This window comes from Macaca mulatta, chromosome 1 (assembly GCF_049350105.2).
Source record: "Macaca mulatta isolate MMU2019108-1 chromosome 1, T2T-MMU8v2.0, whole genome shotgun sequence".
Taxonomy (NCBI): domain Eukaryota; kingdom Metazoa; phylum Chordata; class Mammalia; order Primates; family Cercopithecidae; genus Macaca; species Macaca mulatta.
In genome coordinates, this window is record NC_133406.1 from 115039352 (window position 1) to 115060401 (window position 21050).

At 43.5% G+C, this 21050-nt stretch overlaps 1 protein-coding gene across 2 annotated transcripts in view; it reads right to left on the minus strand.

The window, feature by feature from the left end:
• Positions 1-17881, minus strand: part of LOC717236 (NBPF family member NBPF4-like) — a 37789-nt gene extending 19908 nt beyond the window's left edge. The window contains exons 1-6 of one of the 2 annotated variants that reach the window (XM_028828867.2): positions 17112-17881; positions 5762-5804; positions 2618-2719; positions 2350-2468; positions 1472-1530; positions 670-739 (exon numbers count right to left, since the gene is read on the minus strand). In XM_028828867.2, coding sequence (XP_028684700.2) covers positions 670-688 — 19 coding nt within the window. In that variant the 5' untranslated portion in view covers positions 689-739; positions 1472-1530; positions 2350-2468; ... (1 more) ...; positions 5762-5804; positions 17112-17881. Of the gene's footprint in view, positions 1-669; positions 740-1471; positions 3105-5761; positions 5805-17111 lie in introns of those variants that run through there. The other variant, XM_028828863.2, reaches the window with a different exon arrangement.
• Positions 17882-21050: the final 3169 nt, after the last annotated feature.

Consider the following 21050-nt stretch of genomic DNA (forward strand, 5'->3'; position numbering starts at 1 on the left):
ATCCTTAAGGTAATGCTATTATCCATAAGAATCAGCCAAGAAACCTGAAGAAGAGGGATAGCAAATCATGTATTTGGCCATATTTCCCTTTTTTTGGTTTTTGTGATGCTGGAAGAATGACCAGAATGAGTCACGGGAAGAATATACATTCCCGTATTATTTTCCAAGTCAGAGATGTGCCCTCCTAGAGTACTGGGACCAAAATTCAGAAGTGTCTGCAACCTTTCTTTAACAGTATGGGAAATAACCTCTATCACCTGGAATTTCCCTGGAACTTTGGAATATACAATAGAAGTATGAGACCTGGGTCTTCCCTTGACTGTATTTAATTTACTCTTCTATGGAATACCAATGATTTTCACTAAGACTTTTGCCTTTTTATAATCACAATGTATGTTTTATGAAGAAGATTTTACTGTTTGCTCTATTTAGAAAGAATAAATATAAGCTATGGTTTAGGTTTTATGCCCTGGACTTAATATTTTTGTGATTTCTGTTTTGAGATTAAATTCTCATGTAAATAGAAAAATACTTGTTATTATTTATAAGAGCAAATTATTGGTTTGAGTTTTTGAAGTCGAAGCACAAACTTTTGATTTTATGTTTGTTTGTCCTCATCAGTGCCACTCATTGTCTCTTGGTATGACCTGGTTGTGCCCCTGCACTTACCTTTGTTCTGCTGAACCATTTCCACGAACTGTCCAATTCCATCAGTGATTCGGGCTCCTCCCAAGGCTGCCTGAAATGGGCACAGGGATCAGGACGTCAGACACAGTCCAGACACAAAGGCAACCCATACTGTAGAGCAGGCAGCTGTGTTCCCACTTCCTGGAGTTGGCAGCGATGTCCTAGGACAGGCAGGAATGCTTTCTCTTTTAATAGGCAGTCCGTTCTTCATGTCTCAGTGCCTCTCATCTAGTGAACACAACTGTCCTGAACATGAATGAACTTGCTAACTTTCTGGTTTCTTGCTAGGAGGCTAGAATAGATTTATAAGACTTCCTTATTTACCCATGTCTGCTGAAGTCTGAATTCTTAGCAGTATGATTCCTTTTCTTGTAAGGATCAGCTTAAGGAAGACTGGCCCCATTGCCATGCGAAAGAGGTAAAGTTAATTTCTACTCAAAGCGTACTTGAATTTGAAACTAGGTCTTCCACTGTTTCAAAGTCAGACTGTCACTGCTTCAGGCATGTGTCCTGAAGGGCTTGTGTCTCTGCTGTACTCAGGATAAAGTTATTTATCATCATGGCAAGTTATAATTAATTAGCCATAATATAATTAATTATCAAGATAAAGTTGTTTATCATAATGGCAAGAACAAATTTAGAAGACTTATTAAACTTACTTCTTTATTTCCCCAGCTGGCCAGGAAGTAGTCAGTAGCTACTGATATCATTAGTGTCCTCTGAATACCTTAGCTGTGTTAACTGCTTTGACTCCACATGGAGCTGAGGTGTTGGCATACTATACCTTGAGATGCTGAAATATGGCTGAAGTCCAGGATCACTGGCCCAGGACAGGTCATCCAGCTGTTGAAAACAACCAGAAGGGAAACCAGGCCATCCACTGAGGTCATCTCATGTGGCATGCATGGGCCACTGGTTCCAATGAACCCAACATCACTACACTTCTCATGACTCACTGGTCACTAGACTGAGAATTCTATGAAAGCTGGGATCCCATTTTACTCATCTCTCTGTTCACAGTTCTTAGCTAAGGGCCCAGCACGGAGGGGCCTCTCAGCAGTGTTCATCAATGATTGAATAAAAGTGATTGCAAACCTCCAATCCTCTCACCTACATTTTCTGTCCCAAATGTCTTGTAAGGGATGCTCTTTCTCTCAGGATGCTGCAAATCCCCTTCCCTGGAGAGGCACCTGCTTTACACCATCCATGCCCCAGGATCATCCCCTGTGGAAGCTTAGAGAAAGACTGGTCTGTCCTGAAAATTTTCTCTTATGGTTCCCCCTGTCATTAGGAGCAATGCCCTTTGGCATACCCTCCCATCCTCTGGGCTGCTACAACACCTCAGTTTGGTAGAACTACCATATTTTGTTGAAATGATCTGCTTGTGTTCTCCCACTCACTGGCTTGAGATCCTCTGGGGAGACATTAAATATCTGACTCCCAAGTACTTAGCACAGTATAAAGAAAATTAAATACCCAGTAAATATTTATAAGAAACCTCCCTCAACTGTAAGGACAGAAGAATATTATTAGTATCAGTGATTCATATACAAGCAAGGGACAGTTACTCTGGCACCTGACCTAGGGCAGAGCTGTTTAATGTAAGAATGGATGTCTCCAACCCTTCTCCCAGCATGGTTATTCTCTCTAACCCACACTGACCTGAAGAGCATCCACTGCTACGGCAGCCCCAGGCTCAAGGCTCCTGGGTCTGGGGCGGGGGCTCATGGTGGCATCCTCCCCGTCTTGAAGTTGCTGCTGCCCTTCACTATAAACCAGCTCTGAGTCAAGAGAGTAAGTTTCTCTCTCAGTCCCACTGCTCAGCTCACACTGCTCCCTGACAGCATGGATGATGGTGGGCATTGCCCATTTCCCCTGAAGCCTCTGACCCAATTTGTCCTTATTCTCCCCTTCTTTGGTTTTCATTTACCAATGGCTTGTGGTTATTCTCTTCCCTTAAACCTGCTGACTTTCTTTCTTCCATCTGTTCCCTCAATTCTGGGCTTACAGGGTGTGGACTCAGCTCAGGCCCCTGCAGGAGACACACAGAATCAGGTCTCAGCTTCAGGTCCTGGGCAGCATTAAAAACCATCTCTGCTCCTCAGAAACTCAGAGAAAACACAGCAGGAAGGGACCTCAGAGAGGAACAATAAGCCCCTACTTTACTGACAAGGAAAGTGAAGTCAAGAAAGACTAAGACTCTCCCAGGCTCCGTCACCACATGGTGGCAGCAGATTGACCACACAAGCCTTGGCCTCAGCCTCCCTGTCCAAAGCACCTAACTCACCCTCCAGGAACTCACTGCTGCATTTCAGAAAACTTTGGATCAAAAATAGCAATTTCCACTGTGAAAACAAAAATACTAAAAGGGCATTTCCTTGGACAAACCCTTTATCACTGTTCTGTAGTCCTAGTACTTATACTTGGTCAGTTGTCTTTCGCTGGCTGGTAGATTGGGGCAGGGAGCACATAAGGATTAAATAGTGCTTGACACAACCTGCTTTCCCGGCCTGGGATCTCAGCCCCTCCATTCTTTTTCAGAAACTTTCCTCTGCTGTAACTGCTGAAGAGTCCAGGCCCTCATGTGGGTCATTTCTCGATGAAGACCCCTGTTACTTTCTTCCTCTCTTGAAGGGCAGAGATTGGTTCTGGGACCCTACAGTCCTAGGTTTTCTTCTAGGCCAGCCAGATCAGCTGAAAGCAATCATGACTGAGAGAGGTCAGGTCAGCAAAGAGAGTCCCAGAGGAGCAGGGGGTCACAAGGACAGCCCCTCATGGAGATGGTCAGGACCATGACATGGGCAATATCTGACCAATTCTGCTAGGGAAGATGCGCCAGGGATTAAGGGGAGGATGCTGCCATAAGGAGAAAGGTGAAGAACCAAAGGAGTGCCAGAAGAAGGAAAATAAAATGATTTGAATAAAGATAGAAATGCAGAGCCCAGAGGCAAAGCCCCACGTCACACACAGAGGGTTAGTTCCAGGCTGTGGATCCTAATCAACAAATTCCTGCTGGATTTTGCTTAGCCCCATTTCAAAATGATTTTGGATCAGTGACTTTGTTCCTTCCACTTTCCTTCTTTTTGAACAAGAATCACTAGTGTTGTTATTCTATGACTGTCCCACCATTGCACGTTGAGGGCAGATAAGCTTTGTTCAGTTTCACAGGTCAGCAGAGGTAAGGGAATTATGTCAAGGATTTGTACTTGGGCCAGGTGCAGTGGCTCACACCTGTAATCCTAGCACTTTGGAAGGCCAAGGCGGACGGATCCCCTGAGCTCAGGAGTTCGAGACCATCCTGGCCAACAGGGCAAAACCGCATGTCTGCTAAAAATACAAAAAAAAATTAGCTGGATGTGGTGGCACATGCCTGTAATCCGAGCTTCTCGGGAGGCGAAAGCAGGAGAATTGCTTGAACCCAGGAGGTGGAGGTTGCAGCGAGCCAAGGTTGTGCCGCTGCACAGCATGTGCAACAGAGCGAGACTCCCTCAAAAAAAAAAAAAAAAAATCTGTACTTAATGGACAGAAGCCTCATTCACGCTTGGTGTAGATGATTTAGATGAGATTTTAAACTTTTGATCAGATTAGATCTACATGACACTTTGAACTAATGCATTAATGACATGAGACTTGGGAACCTTAGGTGAGAGGGTAAGCGTATTTTGCATCTGGGAGAAACGTGAATGTGTGGGGATGAAAAGTTGAACTGTGATAGGCAGAATTTCTAAAATGGTCTCCAAACATGCTGTACCCTTATCTCTGGAACCTGCTACGGTGATGAGACATCATTCCTGTGATTATGTTGTTACATGGCAGTTATATGACCTTAAAGAGTGATATGGTTTGGCTCTGTGTACCCACCCAAATCTCATGTTGAATTGTGATCCTGACTGTTAGAGGTGGGGCCTGGCAGGAGGTTATTGGGTCATGAGGGTGGTTTCTAATAGTTTAGCACCACCCCCCAAGTGGTGTTTCATGATAGAGTTTCCATGAGTTCTGGTTGTTTAAAAGTGTGTAGCACTTCCCCCTTCTCTCTCTCTCTCCTGCCAGCCATGTGAAGACCATGCCTGCTTCACCTTCCGCCATGATTGTAAGTTTCCTGAGGCCTCCCCAGAAGCAGAAGCCTGTACAGTCCACAGAACCATGAGCCAATTCAACCTCTTTTCTTTATAAATTACCCAGTCTCAGGTAGTTAATTATAGCATTGCAAGAACATACTAATACAAAGGCTGAGCTTTCCTGAGTAGGCCAGATCTAATCACATCACTCCGTAAGTGCCAGAGCTTTCTCTAGTGGGTAGGAGAAGATAAAGTCAGAGGACGGGAGCTTGAGAAAAATTCCACGAGCTGTTGTTGGTTGGAAGGTGGGAAAGACCAAGTGAGAAAGAATGCAGGTGGCCTCTGGAGTCAGGGTGTCTCCTGGCTGAGAGCCAGCACAGAAGAAGGGATCTCAGTCCTCCACCCACAAGAAGATGAATTCTACTAATACATCTGTAGTGAACTTGGAAGAGTAGCCTGAGCTCTAGATGACAGCACAATCAGCCCATAACTGGATTTCAGTCTCCTAAGACCCTGATCATAGAACCCAATCATTTCATTCCTGATTTCTGTGGTTTCAAACCACTAACTTGTTATAATGTGTTAATAGGCAGCAACAGAAAACTAGTTACAGATGCATATCTCCACTCTTTTTTTCTTTGAGACAGAGTCTCACTCTGTCGCCCAGGCTGGAGTGCAATGGCACAAACCCAGCTCACTGCAACCTCTGCCTCCCTGGCTCAAGCAATTCTCTGCCTCAGTCTCCCGAGTAGCTGAGATTACAGGCATCCACCACCACACCCATCTAATTTTTTGTATTTTTAGTAGAGATGGGGTTTTATCATCTTGGCCAGGCTGGTCTTGAACTCCTGACCTCGTGATCCACCTGCCTCAGCCTCCCAAAGTGCTGGGATTACAGGCATGAGTCACCGTGCCTGGCTTCTACTCTTGATTTTATATTTTCACATACTTATGCTAATCCTTGTAAGCACAAAAAAGTAAAAAAGTACAGGACTACAGTGAAATGTTATACTCACCTTTATGTGAGTACTGTAAGGGCTGTTCCAGAGCCCTTGCAACCTGAAAAGATAATGAAGGGCATTTCAGGCAGGTGAGTAGTGTCTCTTCAATGTTACCAACCAAATTTCCGAAAGAAAAAAGATGGTAAAATACTTAATTCCTGGCCGGCCATGGTGGCTTATGCCTGTAATCCCAGCACTTTGGAAGGCTGAGGTAGGTGGATCACCTGAGGTTGGGAGTTCAAGACCAGCCGGACCAACATGTAGAAACCCCATCTCTACTAAAAATACAAAATTAGCGGGTCTTGGTGGCGCATGCCTCTAATCCCAGCTATTCCGGAGGCTGAAGCAGGAGAATCGCTTGAATCCGGGAGGCAGAGGTTGCGGTGAGCCAAGATCGCGCCATTGCACTCCAGCCTGGGCAACAAGAGCAAAACTCTGTCTCAAAAAAAAAAAAAAAACTTACCTCCACATAACATTATCTGTAAATTCATCATCTACATTTCTAATAGAAGATTTTTTTTTAGCTCTTTCACTTGTGCTCACCAGATAAGGTATGAGAGCAACTATCAGTCACCAGCACGAATGAAACCATTCAAGGAGAGCAATAAACAGGACTACTATTAAGTTCCCCCAAAGAAAGTCCTTAGAATACAATATCTCTTCTAGTTGCCACAAAGTAAGACAATGGTCCATTATATAAAATTCCAATCTAATAAAAGTTTAAATTTAATGTTGTCTGTTTTCCAAATTTTTATTTTGTTCAGGCTCCGTCATGGTGACCAGGGATTAGAAAATGACTACAAGGAGGCTCTGGGGGAATTTGGGAAGGTAAGAAATGTATTCTAAGAGGGGATTGAGGTGATGGCTGCAAAATTCTATATATCTACTTAAATGATTAAATTCTACATTTACAATTAGTGACTTTTATTACAAGTGCTTTTTTAAATGAAATTTCCGGTTTCTACTCCAACATGTAAAAAGTTAGGAAGTCACCATTTGTCCTCACAATAAGAAAAAAGCTGAACAAACTGAAAATGATCAACCCTTCTTAGAGGGACTAGAGGAGAGGTCACAGGGCAAATTGCCATCCTGAAAACTAAAAAGACAGGCAAATACAGGGAATCAGAGGTTAGCAGGAAGAGAAGATGCTGAAGCCAGCAACTGGGAAGAGCACAGAAATGGTACTAACAGTTTACTAGAAGCTGAGGGTGACCTGGTTTGAGCATTAAAAACTCCTTGGGGCCCAGACTTAGGGGGATCTCACACTTTTCTAAATTTTACCACCAGGAGCCCAACCAGGTTCTCATAGTAAAGAGCAGAAAAATCCCCAGAGAACTGACACTGCCAACTTCAGTACTAATTATAAAGCTAGAGTAACCACAACTGTGTGGAATTGGTGAAGAAAGAAAAAACAGACAAATAGGTCACTGGAAAAGAATACAAAGTTCAGAAATAGACCTACATAAATAGTCAACTGATCTTTGAGAAAGGCACAAAGGCTATTTTACAGGGCAGGGATAGTCTTTTCAACAAATGGTGCTAGAATGACTAGACATCCACATGCGAAAAATAAATAAATCTAGGCACAGATTTTACACCTTTCACAAAATGGATCTTACACCTGAATGTAAGGTGCAAAACTGTAAGACTCGGGCCAGGCACGGTGGCTAATGCTTGTAATCCCAGCACTTTGGGAGTCCAAGGCGGGCAGATCACAAGATCAGGAGTTCAAGATTAGCCTGGCCAACATGGTGAAACCCCGTCTCTACTAAAAATACAAAAATTAGCTGGGCATGTTGGTGCACACCTGTAATCCTAGCTACTCAGGAGGCTGAGGCAGGAAAACTGCTTGAACCCAGGAGGCAGAGATTGCAGTGAGCCGAGATCTCACCACTGCACTCCAGCCTAGGTGACAAAGCAAGACTCTGTCTCAAAAAAAAAAAAAAAACTGTAAAACTCCTAGACAATAACATAGGGGAAAATCTAGGTGACTTTGGGTTTGGTGATGACTTCTTAGATACAATGCCAAAAGCACAATCCAGGAAACAAAAAATTGATAAGTTGAACTTCATTAAAATTAAAAGCTTCTGCTTTGTGAAAGACACTGTTAGGAGAATGATAAACAACTTATAGTAAAAATATTTGTAAAATACATATTTGATGAAAGACTGGTGTCCAAAATAGATAAAGAACTCTTAAAACTCAATCATAAAAAAGCAAACAACCCAATTTAAAAATAGGCAAAAGATCTGGACACTTCACCGGAAAAGATATATGAATGGCAAATAAGCATATGAAAAAGATGCTCAAAATCATTTGTTACTAGGAAATTACGTATTAAAACAATGAGATACTACTATACACCTAATAGAATGGCTAAAATCCAAAGAAGGGACCATACCAAAGGCTGTCAAAGATGCAGAGCAACAGGAACTCTCATTCATTGCTAGTGGAAATGCAAAATGGTAGTCACTTTGGAAAACAATTTGGCAGGTTTTTTTTACAAAGCTAAACATGGTCTTGCCATACAATCCAGCAATGGCAGTTTTAGGTATTTACCGAAGTCATGTGAAAACATGTTTGTTTACTCAAAAACTCACATCCAAGTATTTAAAACAGTTTTACTCATACTTGTCAAAAACTGGAAGTAACCAAAATGTCCTTCACTAAGTGAATGGCTAAACAAACTGTGGTATATCTATCTATACAATAGAATATTATTCAGTGATAAAAAGAAATGAGCTATCAAGCCATGAAAAAACATGGAGGAACTTTAAATACATAATGCTAGGAAGAAACTAGTCTAAAAACTCTATACACTGTATGATTCGAACACTAGGACATTCCAGGAAAGTCAAAATGGTAGAGATAGTAAAATGATTAGTGACTGCCAAGCGTGGAGGAGGGATGAATTGAGTTGAATACAAGGAGGTTTTCAGCAGTGAAACTATTCTGTGTGATACTGTACTGGGGATTCATGACATTAGGTAATTGTCAAAACCCATAGAACCGTAAAACTCAAAGAATGAACCCTAATATAAACTATGGAGTTTAGTTAATAATAATGTATCACTATTGATTAATCATTGTAAAAATGTATCACACTAATGCACAATACTGATGATAGAGGAAATTGTGTGCTGGGGGACAAGGGAGAAATTGAGCTATACTATCTGCTCAATTTATCTGTAAACCTAGAACTACTCTATAAAATAATATCTATTAAATTTTATTAAAGTTAGGATGCAACAGCCCCAAATCAAAATTTTGGTGGCATCCTGTTATTGCGTGGTTAATACTGGGCGTTGAAGTGCACCAACCTGGAGTCAGAACAGTTGGAGATATCAACACCCGTGCCTTCAACCTCTGGCCCTGTGGGTGTCCCTGGAATCCAGAGAGCAGATCAGTTAGCTCGAGACAGCCTCAGTGCTCCAGACAGCACAGGCTTCTGGTAAGATCAGGGAGAAACCATCTCAGGGCAGAACTCGGTGAAGACTAGGAACCCCTGAGACTCAGCAGCTGCCCCAGTGATGCCCAGAGATCAAAGAAGAAGGAGGCTGGGAGGAGCTGAGGGCTATAGGATGAGCTCCCTGCCTGCCTAAAGACACAAGCAGTGTCCCTGCCTAAAGACTGGTAAATTTTGAGACAGAATCAGAAGCCAGAAAAAAAAAAAAAAAAAAAAAAACCTTAGGTTTCATTACAGAGTGGGCAAGAAAGGAAAGGGGGAAGGGGAAGGAAAGAAAAGGAGGTAGGGAAGAAAGGAAGGGTTAGGGAAGGGAGGAAGGGACAGACGGAGGGAAAGAAAGGAAAGAAAGGAAGGGAAGAAAGGGAAGGGAGAGAAGGAAAACAAACTTGAGTGAAGGCTAGAACATCGTGGGTGGGCTTAAACCACCAGAATTTTCCATAAATAACCACGTGCTAACCAATTATAGTACAGAGACACAATAATGTTAAACCATATACTGTTACCATAGGTTGAGAGGGGGCTCCCCAACCCCTCTATACTCCTCTGAAACACATTCAAAATCGGCTGGAGCCAGAGACATTGAGTTTTGCCTTTGGGCAAGTTTGGACATCCCCAGGAATGAGTTGGGGCACTGTGACAAGGAACACCAGGCCACGACTTTCCCTGCTGCTCCTCATCTGCCTCAGAAGCTGCCCCGCTGCAGGTGGGGGCCTCAGCCCTGGGTCTGGAGTCATCCAATTGCCTTTTTTTTTTTTTAAGACGAGGTCTCACCGTATCACCCATGCTGGAGTGCAGTGGCACTATCTTGGCTCACTGCAGCCTCAACTTCCCAAGCTCAGGTGATCCTCCCACCTCAGCCTCCCAAGGAGCTGGGGCCACAGGCACATGCCACCATGCCCAGCTAATGCCACGCTTCACAGCATTTCACTGCTTGCACTCGCTTCCAGTTCCCCAGGATGCAGTAGGCACGCACCTGGGAAGGACACAAACTGGCCGTGCCCCTATCTCTCTGCCCACTTTTGATCCCTACAGAGGTGGGCTCCATGGGGCAGTGACCTGAGATTTGCTTACAATGGGATCCCTATCACAGAGTAGGGCCTGGCACCTTATAGGCACCCCATGAATGCTCGGTGAAAGAAGGCATCCACCACAAGGTCCTGGGTAACCAAGAATTATTCAACTGTAGCCTATAAATTTTTAATCCTAGAAGATACAGGAATGAGAGACATGAGGGGCTTTCAAAAGTGGCCAGCCTTTTAAACCATTATACTGGCAGGTGAACCATGTCACTTCAGACTACGCCTTAAGTAGCCAGGATGTCTAGTTACATCTATATACAGATAGATAGATATTAGGTGATCTAGACATAGCCATATATATAGCTATGGAGTTACAGGGCTATAGATATGTCATCAAGTGTATTTACCAAAATATGCACAATGGTTGTCTCTGGATATCCTTTTTTTCTTTATATGTTTCTGTATTTTTCATTTTTCTCTCAGTGGACACTCATTAACTTCATAATCAGAAATATAAATATGTAAGTGTTAAACTTTCGATGTCTCCTCACCATACTCAAAAAAAGGCTCAAATGTCTTTACTCGGCATCGGAGGCTCTTAGTGATCTGGCCCTCTGTGGTTTCCATGTCCTGATCTCCAGCAGCCTCCGAACACATACCCCACGCACCTACAAACCTCCAAATCATCTGTATTGCTCCAGGGGCTTCTCCCTTACTTCATTTTCCTCACCTTCCTTGACTGGCTCTTACTTATCCGTCAAGATTATCTTTAAGTACCTCCTCCTCCAGGAAGCCTCCCTAACACCCACTCAGGTCCAGATATCTCTGCTTTCTGTTCTGCACTCCAGCAACAATCAGAGTCATCCCGGCCATGATAATAAGTAAGTGTTGCTTTATTTGTCTGCCTGCCCTGTTAGACTGAGATTCCCAAAGGCAGGGACTGTATCTTTATTTCTGTATCCACAGTGTTTAGGTAGTGCCAGGCATACAGTTGGCACTCAGCAAGTACCTGAATAAACACAGACAATCCCTAACCTACAATGGTTCAACTTAATGAAGACTTTTTGACTTTCTGATGCTGCAAAAGCAATACACAACCACAAAGTTTCAGACTTTAAGTATTGGTGATTCTTTACCAAAAAGTCTCTGGGCTGAATTTTCAATTTACGATACTTTCAACTTATGATGAGTTTACCTGGACATAACCCCAAAATAAGCTGCGGAACATCTGTATACAAAAAAAATGGATTTGTAAAATATAATGGGTTTCTCAAGTAGTTGTTATTATATATATATACATATATTCATATTCACTTTGAATATGAAGAAATAGGTGCAGTGAGGTTAGGTGACTTGCCTTAGGTCACAAAGCTAATGAATGGGAGAACCAGAGCTCAAATCAATTCTCTAATTTGCTTTCCACTTCACCATAGCTGCCACCATGAAATAGTAACAAGAAAAAATATGGACAGGTGTCTCATACCAGGAAGCTTTTCTATCAGGAATAGACCTTTACAATCGTCACGGATAATGTATTTACTGTTATGGTTTAAGAACAGATTAAGCTAAAAAGTTTGAATGTGTTTTAAAACATTTTAACTAATTTCTTTGCTGGAATAGATGATACATTTTAAGTCATGTTTTTCAAAAAAGAGAAACTGAGCATGCTCAAGCTGACGTGGGCTATAGGGATATTTCCATCATTGCACTCTTCCCTTCCTCAGATGCCTCAGGACCACTCTTTTTTATCATCCTGTGTTGATTACTGATTTATGGTTCCTGCCAAAATCCACTGAGAGCATACTCTGCTCAGAACACACAACACACCAAGAGAAATCTCTCCCCAAGGAACCAACAAGCATAAAGGGAGACAAATGAGCAGATAGGCAATTTCCCTACTCTATGATAAGAGCCACGAGAGGCTAAGGGAGCCACACCCAACCCCGGTGTAGGTGAGGTTGGGGAAGCTTCATGGTGGAAATCACATCTGGCCAAAACCTAGCAGCTGTCTGGTTCTACAATCTGTCCCCAGCCGGTACGTCTACCTTCTGGCCTCCTTTCACTGCCTTCCATCACGACTTGTCTCCTCGCCTGGAGTGTGAATTCCTCAAACACAAGGACCGTGCTGCCTTCATCTGTGCGTTCCCCACAGCACCCAGCCCAGCAGCTACAGCCAAATGACAGACTCCCAGTCTAATGCCCCCATCACTAGATGGCTGAGCCTGGCTGGGGAAACTATGCTGAAGCCAGGCATCCTGCCAGAGTTCCAGCCTGACTGTAAGCTGTGCAGGGAGCCATAGAGTGTTGCTCAGGAAAGAGTTATCTATGAACTGACAACAGAGAGGACCAGTGTCTACACACTCTTCCTTGCACGTCACCATGTCAGGGGTGGGGCAAACAATTTAAGACTAATCACAAAGCAGGTTGTTTTCACCTAAGAAACCCCACCAGCAGCTTGGCAGCTTGGCAGCTTAGTCTGCACCTTCCTTCCCAAACCAGTGCTCCTCCCTGCATTTGGCAGGCATCAGAGCACAAGGTGTCCAGGTCTGGAAACTGCTAGGCAGTTCTGCTCCTTCCTCTCCCTGTGGAGCTCAGTAGCAGCAGCCTGCAGATTCTTCCTGTTCTTTCTCTCAAATCTATACCTTCTCATCCACCCTTGCCACCATCATTCCAGGGCAGGCCTCCCTCATCTCCTGGCCCTCATTTTCTCCCAACTCCACCCCATTCTCACATCACAGCTGCTCCCTCCTCCACAGCTGGCCGTGGTTCCTCCCTCTATGATTTCACTGTGTCTACCATTTAAGTTTTTAGCCTGCAATTCAAAAGCATCAATAATCTAGCCCTCATCCCTCACCCAATCCCCCTTTCTAGCCACTCTTGCTGTTCCTCTAGTGTGTCCTGTGCATACTCCCTGCGGCATCTTCCCTCGTGTTACTCCTCCCTCAGGACTGCTCTTCTCTCAGCTCCTGTCCCATATGCTCAGTCAAGCCTATTAAATCTGACCCAACCTGCAAAGCTCACTTCAAATCCTATGTCACCCATGAAGTTATTCTTAAGGATCCAGCAAGCGGGAGCCTGCTGTTCTGAAGTCCCCCGTGCAGCACTGGCCACACACGCTACCTCCCCTCAGCGCTGGCTGTGAACACTTCTCATGTTCCTGCCCAGATTGTGGTTATGTTCCCAAGCAGCTGTCATCGCTGTGGTTCTACCAAGAGTAAGGCAGAGTGGGGTGGTGGCAAGAGGGGAGGCTTTGGGACTAAGCTTATCTGGGTTCCAATAAGACTATATCAACGCCCTTAGGGAAGTGATGTAGCCTCTCTGAGCTTCCTTTCCACATCTGAAAACAGACTGGGTATCTATTTCACAGGGCTTTTGTCAGCTTTACAGATAATATACGTCAACCACAATAAATTATTACTATAATCATAGCACTAATCCACCTAAAACATTTCTTGGAGTGATAATAAGAAACAAATAAGATAACATATGAGACAGAACTTTGTAGAATATAAAATTATTGTGTTAATTTTTAACTAGAAGACTTGGAGTACATTTGTTTTATTTGTTTTTTGTTTTTTGTTTTTGATGGAGTCTCGCTCTGTCACCCAGGTTGGAGTGCAGTGGTGTGATCTTGGCTCACCGCAACCTCCACCTCCTGGGTTCAAGTGATTCTCCTGCCTCAGCCTCCCAAGTAGCTGGGACTATAGGCATGCGCCACGACACCAGGCTAATTTTGTATTTTTAGTAGAGACAGGGTTTCACTATGTTGGTCTGGCTGGTCTTGAACTCCTGACCTCAGGTGATCCGCCTGCCTTGGCCTCCAAAAGTGCTGGGATTACAGGCATGAGCCACCGCGTCCGGCCCATTTGTGTTCTTATATCATATGACCACATGTTGGTCATATGACCATACGTTGGTCACATGATATAAGACCTCACAGATGCCCCACTAATTACCAGCCAGTGCAACCTCCAACAGCTAAGCACTTTGACTTTCAGAATATCTGTGCTCAAAGCTGTTAGAATGAATTCACTTAAAAGTCAACCAATAAAACTGGTGGAATCCCATGCCCAAACTGAGGTTTTGGTCCATATGGTACCAGACACTAGTTCAACTTAACATCTTATTTTCACCTTTTTTTTGTTGTTGTTACATTGTACAAAGAGCATTACTTTTCTCACTGCTGAAGCCCAGAGAAATGCTGCCAAAAGCAAGAGAAAATGGGGTAGGATGTCAACCTAAATCACAGCCTCCATCTCAAGCCAACTGGGTAATCTTTCCAGTCCCATATTCAATCCTCTGGTTTGCAGCCAAGGCTTCCTGCCTGGGCCACTTAAGAGAAAGCAAAACCCCACTGCCAAGCTACTCCCACTGTGGCCACCAGAGGGTCCCACAGCATTAGCTACAAAGCAAGAACACACCCTTTCCCAGTAAATTGTCCATTTTAATATTTCCAGAAAGCCTCACAGCAGCCTCCCCAGCTTCTAGCCAATAGGACTGCCCAGAAACCCCAGAGCTAGCTGCTGCTAACATTGTTGAGGCATCAGTTCATACCAAGCAGCCAGCATTTCACAAGGGGTTTGAGTCCCTGGGGCCCCACAGAGTCCAATTTCTGTGGGTCTGAGCCCTCCCCAGCCACATTCCAGTATCATCAATGAACAAAGAGTATATGTGGCTTCAGTAACTGTTTCCCTTTGACACAGCATCCGAATAGTTTCCTGGAACACCACTTGCTCTCAAGTTTTAATGAAGAAAGGAGAAACACACCTTATCAGTCTGGCAGACCACAGCCCATGATGGGCAGGTCACGTCTTGCAGAGTTCTCCCCCAGTGCCAGATCACTTCACTGAAGGTGCAGAGTAAGTCATCTCCTCCTTGGAAAACGACATGTCCAAGATCACACAGCTAATGGGCAGAGAAAATGTGATTTCCTCCCAAGCCTGTCTAAAACTCCAGAGCCTGCACTTATAACCACTATATGGCATAGTTGTTTTATTTTTTCCATTACCAACAAAAAGTGTTGACCAGATCCCTGTAGCTCAGTTGTACTCCCTCTCGGCCTCATCCCATGTCACACCCGCCTTGTTTCAGACACACTGGTGGTTTTTCAATTCCTCTAACAGACCCAGCTTCTCCTCATCTCTGGGCCTTTGCATGGGCTTTTCCCTCCCCTTGGGACACTTCCTCCCATCCCTCCTTTATTTGCAATCCTAGTTTCTCTTCCATCTCTAAGTCTGGGTTTATGTATCCCCTGCTCAGAGAAGCCTTTCCTGATTTCCTACCTAAAATGGGTCCCTTCAATTCTCTCACTCAGATTCTTGATTTCCCATGTTGCCACTCATTACAAACTTACCAAATTTTTGTATTAGTTTCATTTCCCCCTCTTTCTATTTTATTTGCCTTCCTGAGGTAGGAGGTGGGACTTGACGCCAGAGGCAGAGCTCAGACACCAGACCAGATTGAGGACTCGCTAAAACAGGGCTTAGGCAAAAGCAGCTTTCAATCAGACACACCCATTAGTGTGCCATGGCAATACCCGGGCAGTTACCACCCCTTTCCATGGCAATGACCCAATGACCCAAAAGCTACTACCTCTTCCCTAGAAATTTCTGCATAAACCACCCCTTAATCTGCATGCAATTAAAAGCGGGTTATATAAATATGACTGCAAAACTGCCCTTAGCTGCTGCTCTCTGGCTACTGGGTAGCCCTGCTCTGTAGGAGTAGTCATGGAGCTGTAACACTGCCTCTTCACTAAAGCTGTTTTCTTCTACCTCTGGCTTGCCCTTGAATTTCCTGGCCAAAGCCAAGAACCCAGTGGGCTAAGCTCCCCTTTGGGGGTTGCCTGCATCATTTCCCACTATAATGTAAGGCCTGTGAGTGCAGAAATTTGTCTTCGTCATTGACATATCTCCAGGACCCATAACATGCCAGAAATTAGCAGGTATGCAGTAAATATTTGATAGATTATAATTGTGAGAATTTGCAGCTCACCTGTAGAAAAAGACAGGTGGTTTTCAACCCCAATCTAAGAGCTCTCCTATGTTTTAAAAAAAAAAAATTAAAAATCTACACTCCTTCAGCTTTTGCAGCTCCAAGAGATATGTGAGCACAGCGAGCACAGCCTCGGTGGAGTCCTCCCTGTCCCCTAGATGGAAGTCTGCTCAAAGACGTTCACGAATCACACACACTAGAAACCCTGGGCGACAGAAAAGCCCTGTTTGGCTTCCTTACAACTGCCCCTCCACAGGGTGGGAGATCACACAGAGGAGGCGGGGATCAGCTTTCCAGAACCTGCTGCTTGCTGAGCTGGATGGCTTCATGTTCATTAGATGGTTCAGTCTTTTCCATCACCCCAGAAGATAGGTGGAGACCCAGGTTCATAGTGGTGAAATCAATTGCCCAGAGCCATGCCGCTAATAATGCCCTTTTTCACATTCTTCAGCGGCTCCTATTACCTTAGGAAACTCCTTAGCAGAATATCTCAGGCACCCCAGGAAAGACACCTTCTCTCAAGACTCATCCTCATCCAAGGCTCTAAAGGACGCTGCACTCTCCTCATGCAGAATTGTGGGCAGTTCCTGGCACAGACATAGTACCTCACAACTCCATCAGGCACATGCCTTTCCCTCCTGTCTGCCCCCACAGAATGGGGCTTATTCCTACTTGTCCCTTAAAATCCACATAAATAAATGAATAAAGATAGCTCCTGATAGAAACATATCATAAGGAAACAAACATGTGGGCAGATATATTTATTCAAAAGTAGTCTTTGACATATAGTTAGTTTTGACAGTAAAAAGTTAGTGTTCAAAAAATATGGGAAACGTTTAACAAATTATAGTATTTCCCTATTTGGGGGCTACTAATACAACCATACCTGGGTTGGTTGATTTGTCTTCCTTTTTGGATTGCCAGCAAAATGTCTTGACCAGATTACTGCAAATCAGTGATTCTCAACCGAGGAGGCAGGAAGAAGTGCTGAGACTCCTTCCCAAGGCATTGCAATTGGTAGGTAAAGTTTTTACAACTATGATTCAGGCTGTTGACGTGGTATCTGGGCAGACAGAATGTTGAGCTGGGTTTTCACAGGCTTCCATGTGGTACAGGGCACAGCTTGATACACATCAAGAAACAACGACACTATGCATTTGTAAGACCTGTGAGAACTTTGCTTCATGAGTATCTAAGAGAGTGACCAGGGCAGCAAGTAGTTCTACTCAAACAATGACACTATGCTGAGGTGTTGTCAGTTTAATAGTGTAATTACTACACATGCAAATTAATCCTTTCAAATGTGCTGCCAAAAATACTAGCACTCAATACTAGCACTTTGTTAAGGTTATGCTGTAGCAAATAAATACTCAAATTCCAAGGTTCTTTCTCACCCACATAGCTAGTCCAATGAGGATGTTGCTGCTCAGCAAGTGATTTTCCTCCATACGGTGATTCAGGTACCCAGGCTCTTTCCAACTACGACTCTTCCATCCTTAGAACCTTGGAGTTCTGGCAGGTGGAGAGAAAGAATATGGAAAAGTCACCTCTTTACTGCCTTGGCCTGCAAGTGACACATATCACTTCCAGTCCCATTGTGTTGGTGGCTAGTCACATAGTTCTACCTAGGGGCATGAGGTGGTAGGAATACAATCCCTAGCTGAGCGGCCAAAACTCTACACCATGAAAAGAGGAACACACATTTCTGGTAGATAGCCCACCTTCTGTGCCATAGCCACAAACCCAAAAAAGTTGAGAACCACAAGGTAACAGGATTTTGTGGCTGTGCCACATGGAGAAGTGGTAAAATACCTAGTACTGCCTAACTAGTGGATCAATCTCTCCAGCTCCCAGCATTTCGTACATTGGAACCTACCTCAGCCCTGGTAGAAGATTTGAACATTGCCTTCTCATCATTTCAGAGATCACATGGATGGGGCCTCTGCTCTCATTCCTCCAATGGCCATTCAGTTGGCTACCCTCCTGCTAGGACACTATCCTTGCTGGGCAGCTCGGGCTTAGGCACTGGTCCCTGGTGCCATCAGCTGTCACTAGGGAAGCAGAGCGGGCTTCGCTGTATGCATGTGGTTGACAAGGTATAACTACTTCCTGGAGAAAGAACTGCCTAGGACCCCTTTTCCTAGAGAGACTATAAGCATGGCTGATACTTGAAGCTTTATGGACCTGCCAGTCCATAGAGTCATTAAGAAACCACATGAGAACAGGAAGAGCAAGATGTGCTGACCATTTTCACCACTGTATTCCCAGTACTTAGCACAATGTCTTAGAAACCCTGCAGCATCCTCTTGGAGATGACTCAGGCCTCAGAGCCCTGCTGGCAGATTGGAGAAGAGAGAAGAGAGAAGCCACAGTACAGTACAATTGAACAGTTACTTGTCAAATAAAAAGGTGAAAAGAATCAGTAAATGAATAAACACATGTTCTTGATAAATATTTAGTAACATAGGAAAGAGTAAGAACAAAAGGAAAGAGTATGGGATAAAAATAGAAACAGTCAGATGTCACTTAATGATGAAGATACATTCTGAGAAATGTGTCCTTACACGATTTCATCCTGCAATCATCATAGAAGGTACTTGTACAAACCTAGATGGTATAGTCTACTACACATCTAGGCTGTATGGTACAGTCGAGGGCTCCTACTACCGGTACAACCCTGAATAGCATACTGTAGGCAATTATAACACAATGGTAAGTATGTGTGTACCTAAACATGGAAAAAGTGCAGTAAAAATATGGTATAAAAGATTTAAAATGCTGTACAGATAGGACACTTACCATGAATGGAACTTGCAGGACTGGAAGTTGCTCTGGGTGAGTCAGTGAGTGAGTAGTGAGTGAATGTAAGGCCCTAGGACATTACTGTACATTACTGTAGACTTTAGAAACACTGTACACTTAAGGTTACACTATGTTTAAAACAGTTTTTCTTTTATCAATAATAAAATAACCTGGTCAGATGCAGTGGCTAATGCCTATAATCCCAGCACTTTGGGAGGACAAGATGGGTGAATCACATGAGGCCAAGAGTTTGAGACCAGCCCGGCCAACACGGTGAAACCCCATCTCTACTAAAAAAACAGAAATTAGCCAGGCGCTGTGGGATATGCCTGTAATCCCAGCTACTCCAGTGGCTGAGGGACAAGAAGCACTTGAACCCGGGAGGCGGAGGTTGCAGTGAACCGAGATTATACTGCTGCGCTCTAGCCTGGGTGACAGAGGAAGCCCCTGTCTCAAAAAACCAAAATAATAATAATAAATTAACCTTAGATTACTATAAATTTATGTTATAACCTTGGAAATTCTTTTTTCTGCTTTTTTTTTTTTTTTGAGATGGAGTCTCGCTGTGTCTCCAGGCTGGAGTGCACTGGTGCAACCTCGGATCACTGCAACCTCCTCCTCCTGGGTTCAAGCGATTCTCCTGCCTCAGCCTCCCAAGTAGCTGGGACTACAGGCACGTGCCACCACGCCTGGCTAGTTCTTTCTCCGTAGAAACGGGGTTTCCCCATGTTGGCCAGGATGGTCTTGACCTCTTGACCTCGTGATCCGCCCGCCTGGGCCTCCCAAAGTGCTGAGATTACAGGTGTGAGCCACCGCACCCAGCCTAACTTGTAAATTCTTTAAATGTTTGACTCTTTTGTAATAGCACTTAGCTTAAAGCACACATTGTACAGCTGTAGAAAATGTTTTCTTTCTTTATATCCTTCTTCTGTAAGGTTTTTCTATCTTTAAAATTTTTGTTTTTTTATTTTTTAAGTTTTTTGTTAAAAACTAAGACACACACACACACAAAACTAAGACACAAACACATGTATTAGCCTATGCCTGCACAGGGTCAGGATCATCAATATCACTGTCTTTCACTTCCACATCTTGTCCACTGAAAGGTCTTTGGGGCAACACACATCTCCTATGATAACAATGCCTTCTTCTGGAATACCTCCTGAAAGACCTGCCTGAGGCTGTTTTTAAAACTTTTTTTTTAAGTTTTACTGTTTTTTTTAATAAGTAGAAGGAATACACTCTAATATAATGATGAAAAGTATAATGTAGTAAATACATAAAGCAGTAACATAGTCATTACCAAGTATTGCATACTACATATAATTGGTATGTGCTCTATTTTTATACAACTGGCAGCACAGTAGTTTGTTTACACCAGCATCACCACAACACATGAGTAAAGTACTGTGCTAGACAGCTACAAGGTCACTAGGCAAATGGAATTTTTTAGCTCTATTATGATCTTATGGGACCACTATTGAATGCATGATCCATCACTGGCTCAAACATTGTTATGCAGTGAATGACTGTACTTAATTTTATAATCAGTATGATCACAATTATGCAAATATTTGTTACGTATGCATAAAAAGACTAGAAAGAAATATGAAAATGTTTATCTTTGGCTCATGTATTTATAAATCATTTTTTATACATTATATATTTTCCAAGTCTTCTAAGAATGAAATCTTTGTACAGATTAAAAAGTTACAATAAGTGTTATTGTTGTTTTCAAATTTCTACCCAATGTTGCTTCCTGCAGAAATTATCCTGTGACCACTCCAAGAGGACTTGGAAGTCCCTCCTCAGTGTTCTCCTAGTATCCATAGTATCCTCTACCATTCACTGAGCACACTGGATTTTAATTGTTTGCTTATCTAACTCCCAATACTTGGAACTCTTCAAAGGAAGAGATCCCTCAATTCCCAGGCCTACCACACACACTAAAGCACTCCTAAGGTCTGTGGACCAGATGAAGAAATTAGATGAGTAGGGGTATGCAAACCCATGCATTCCCATT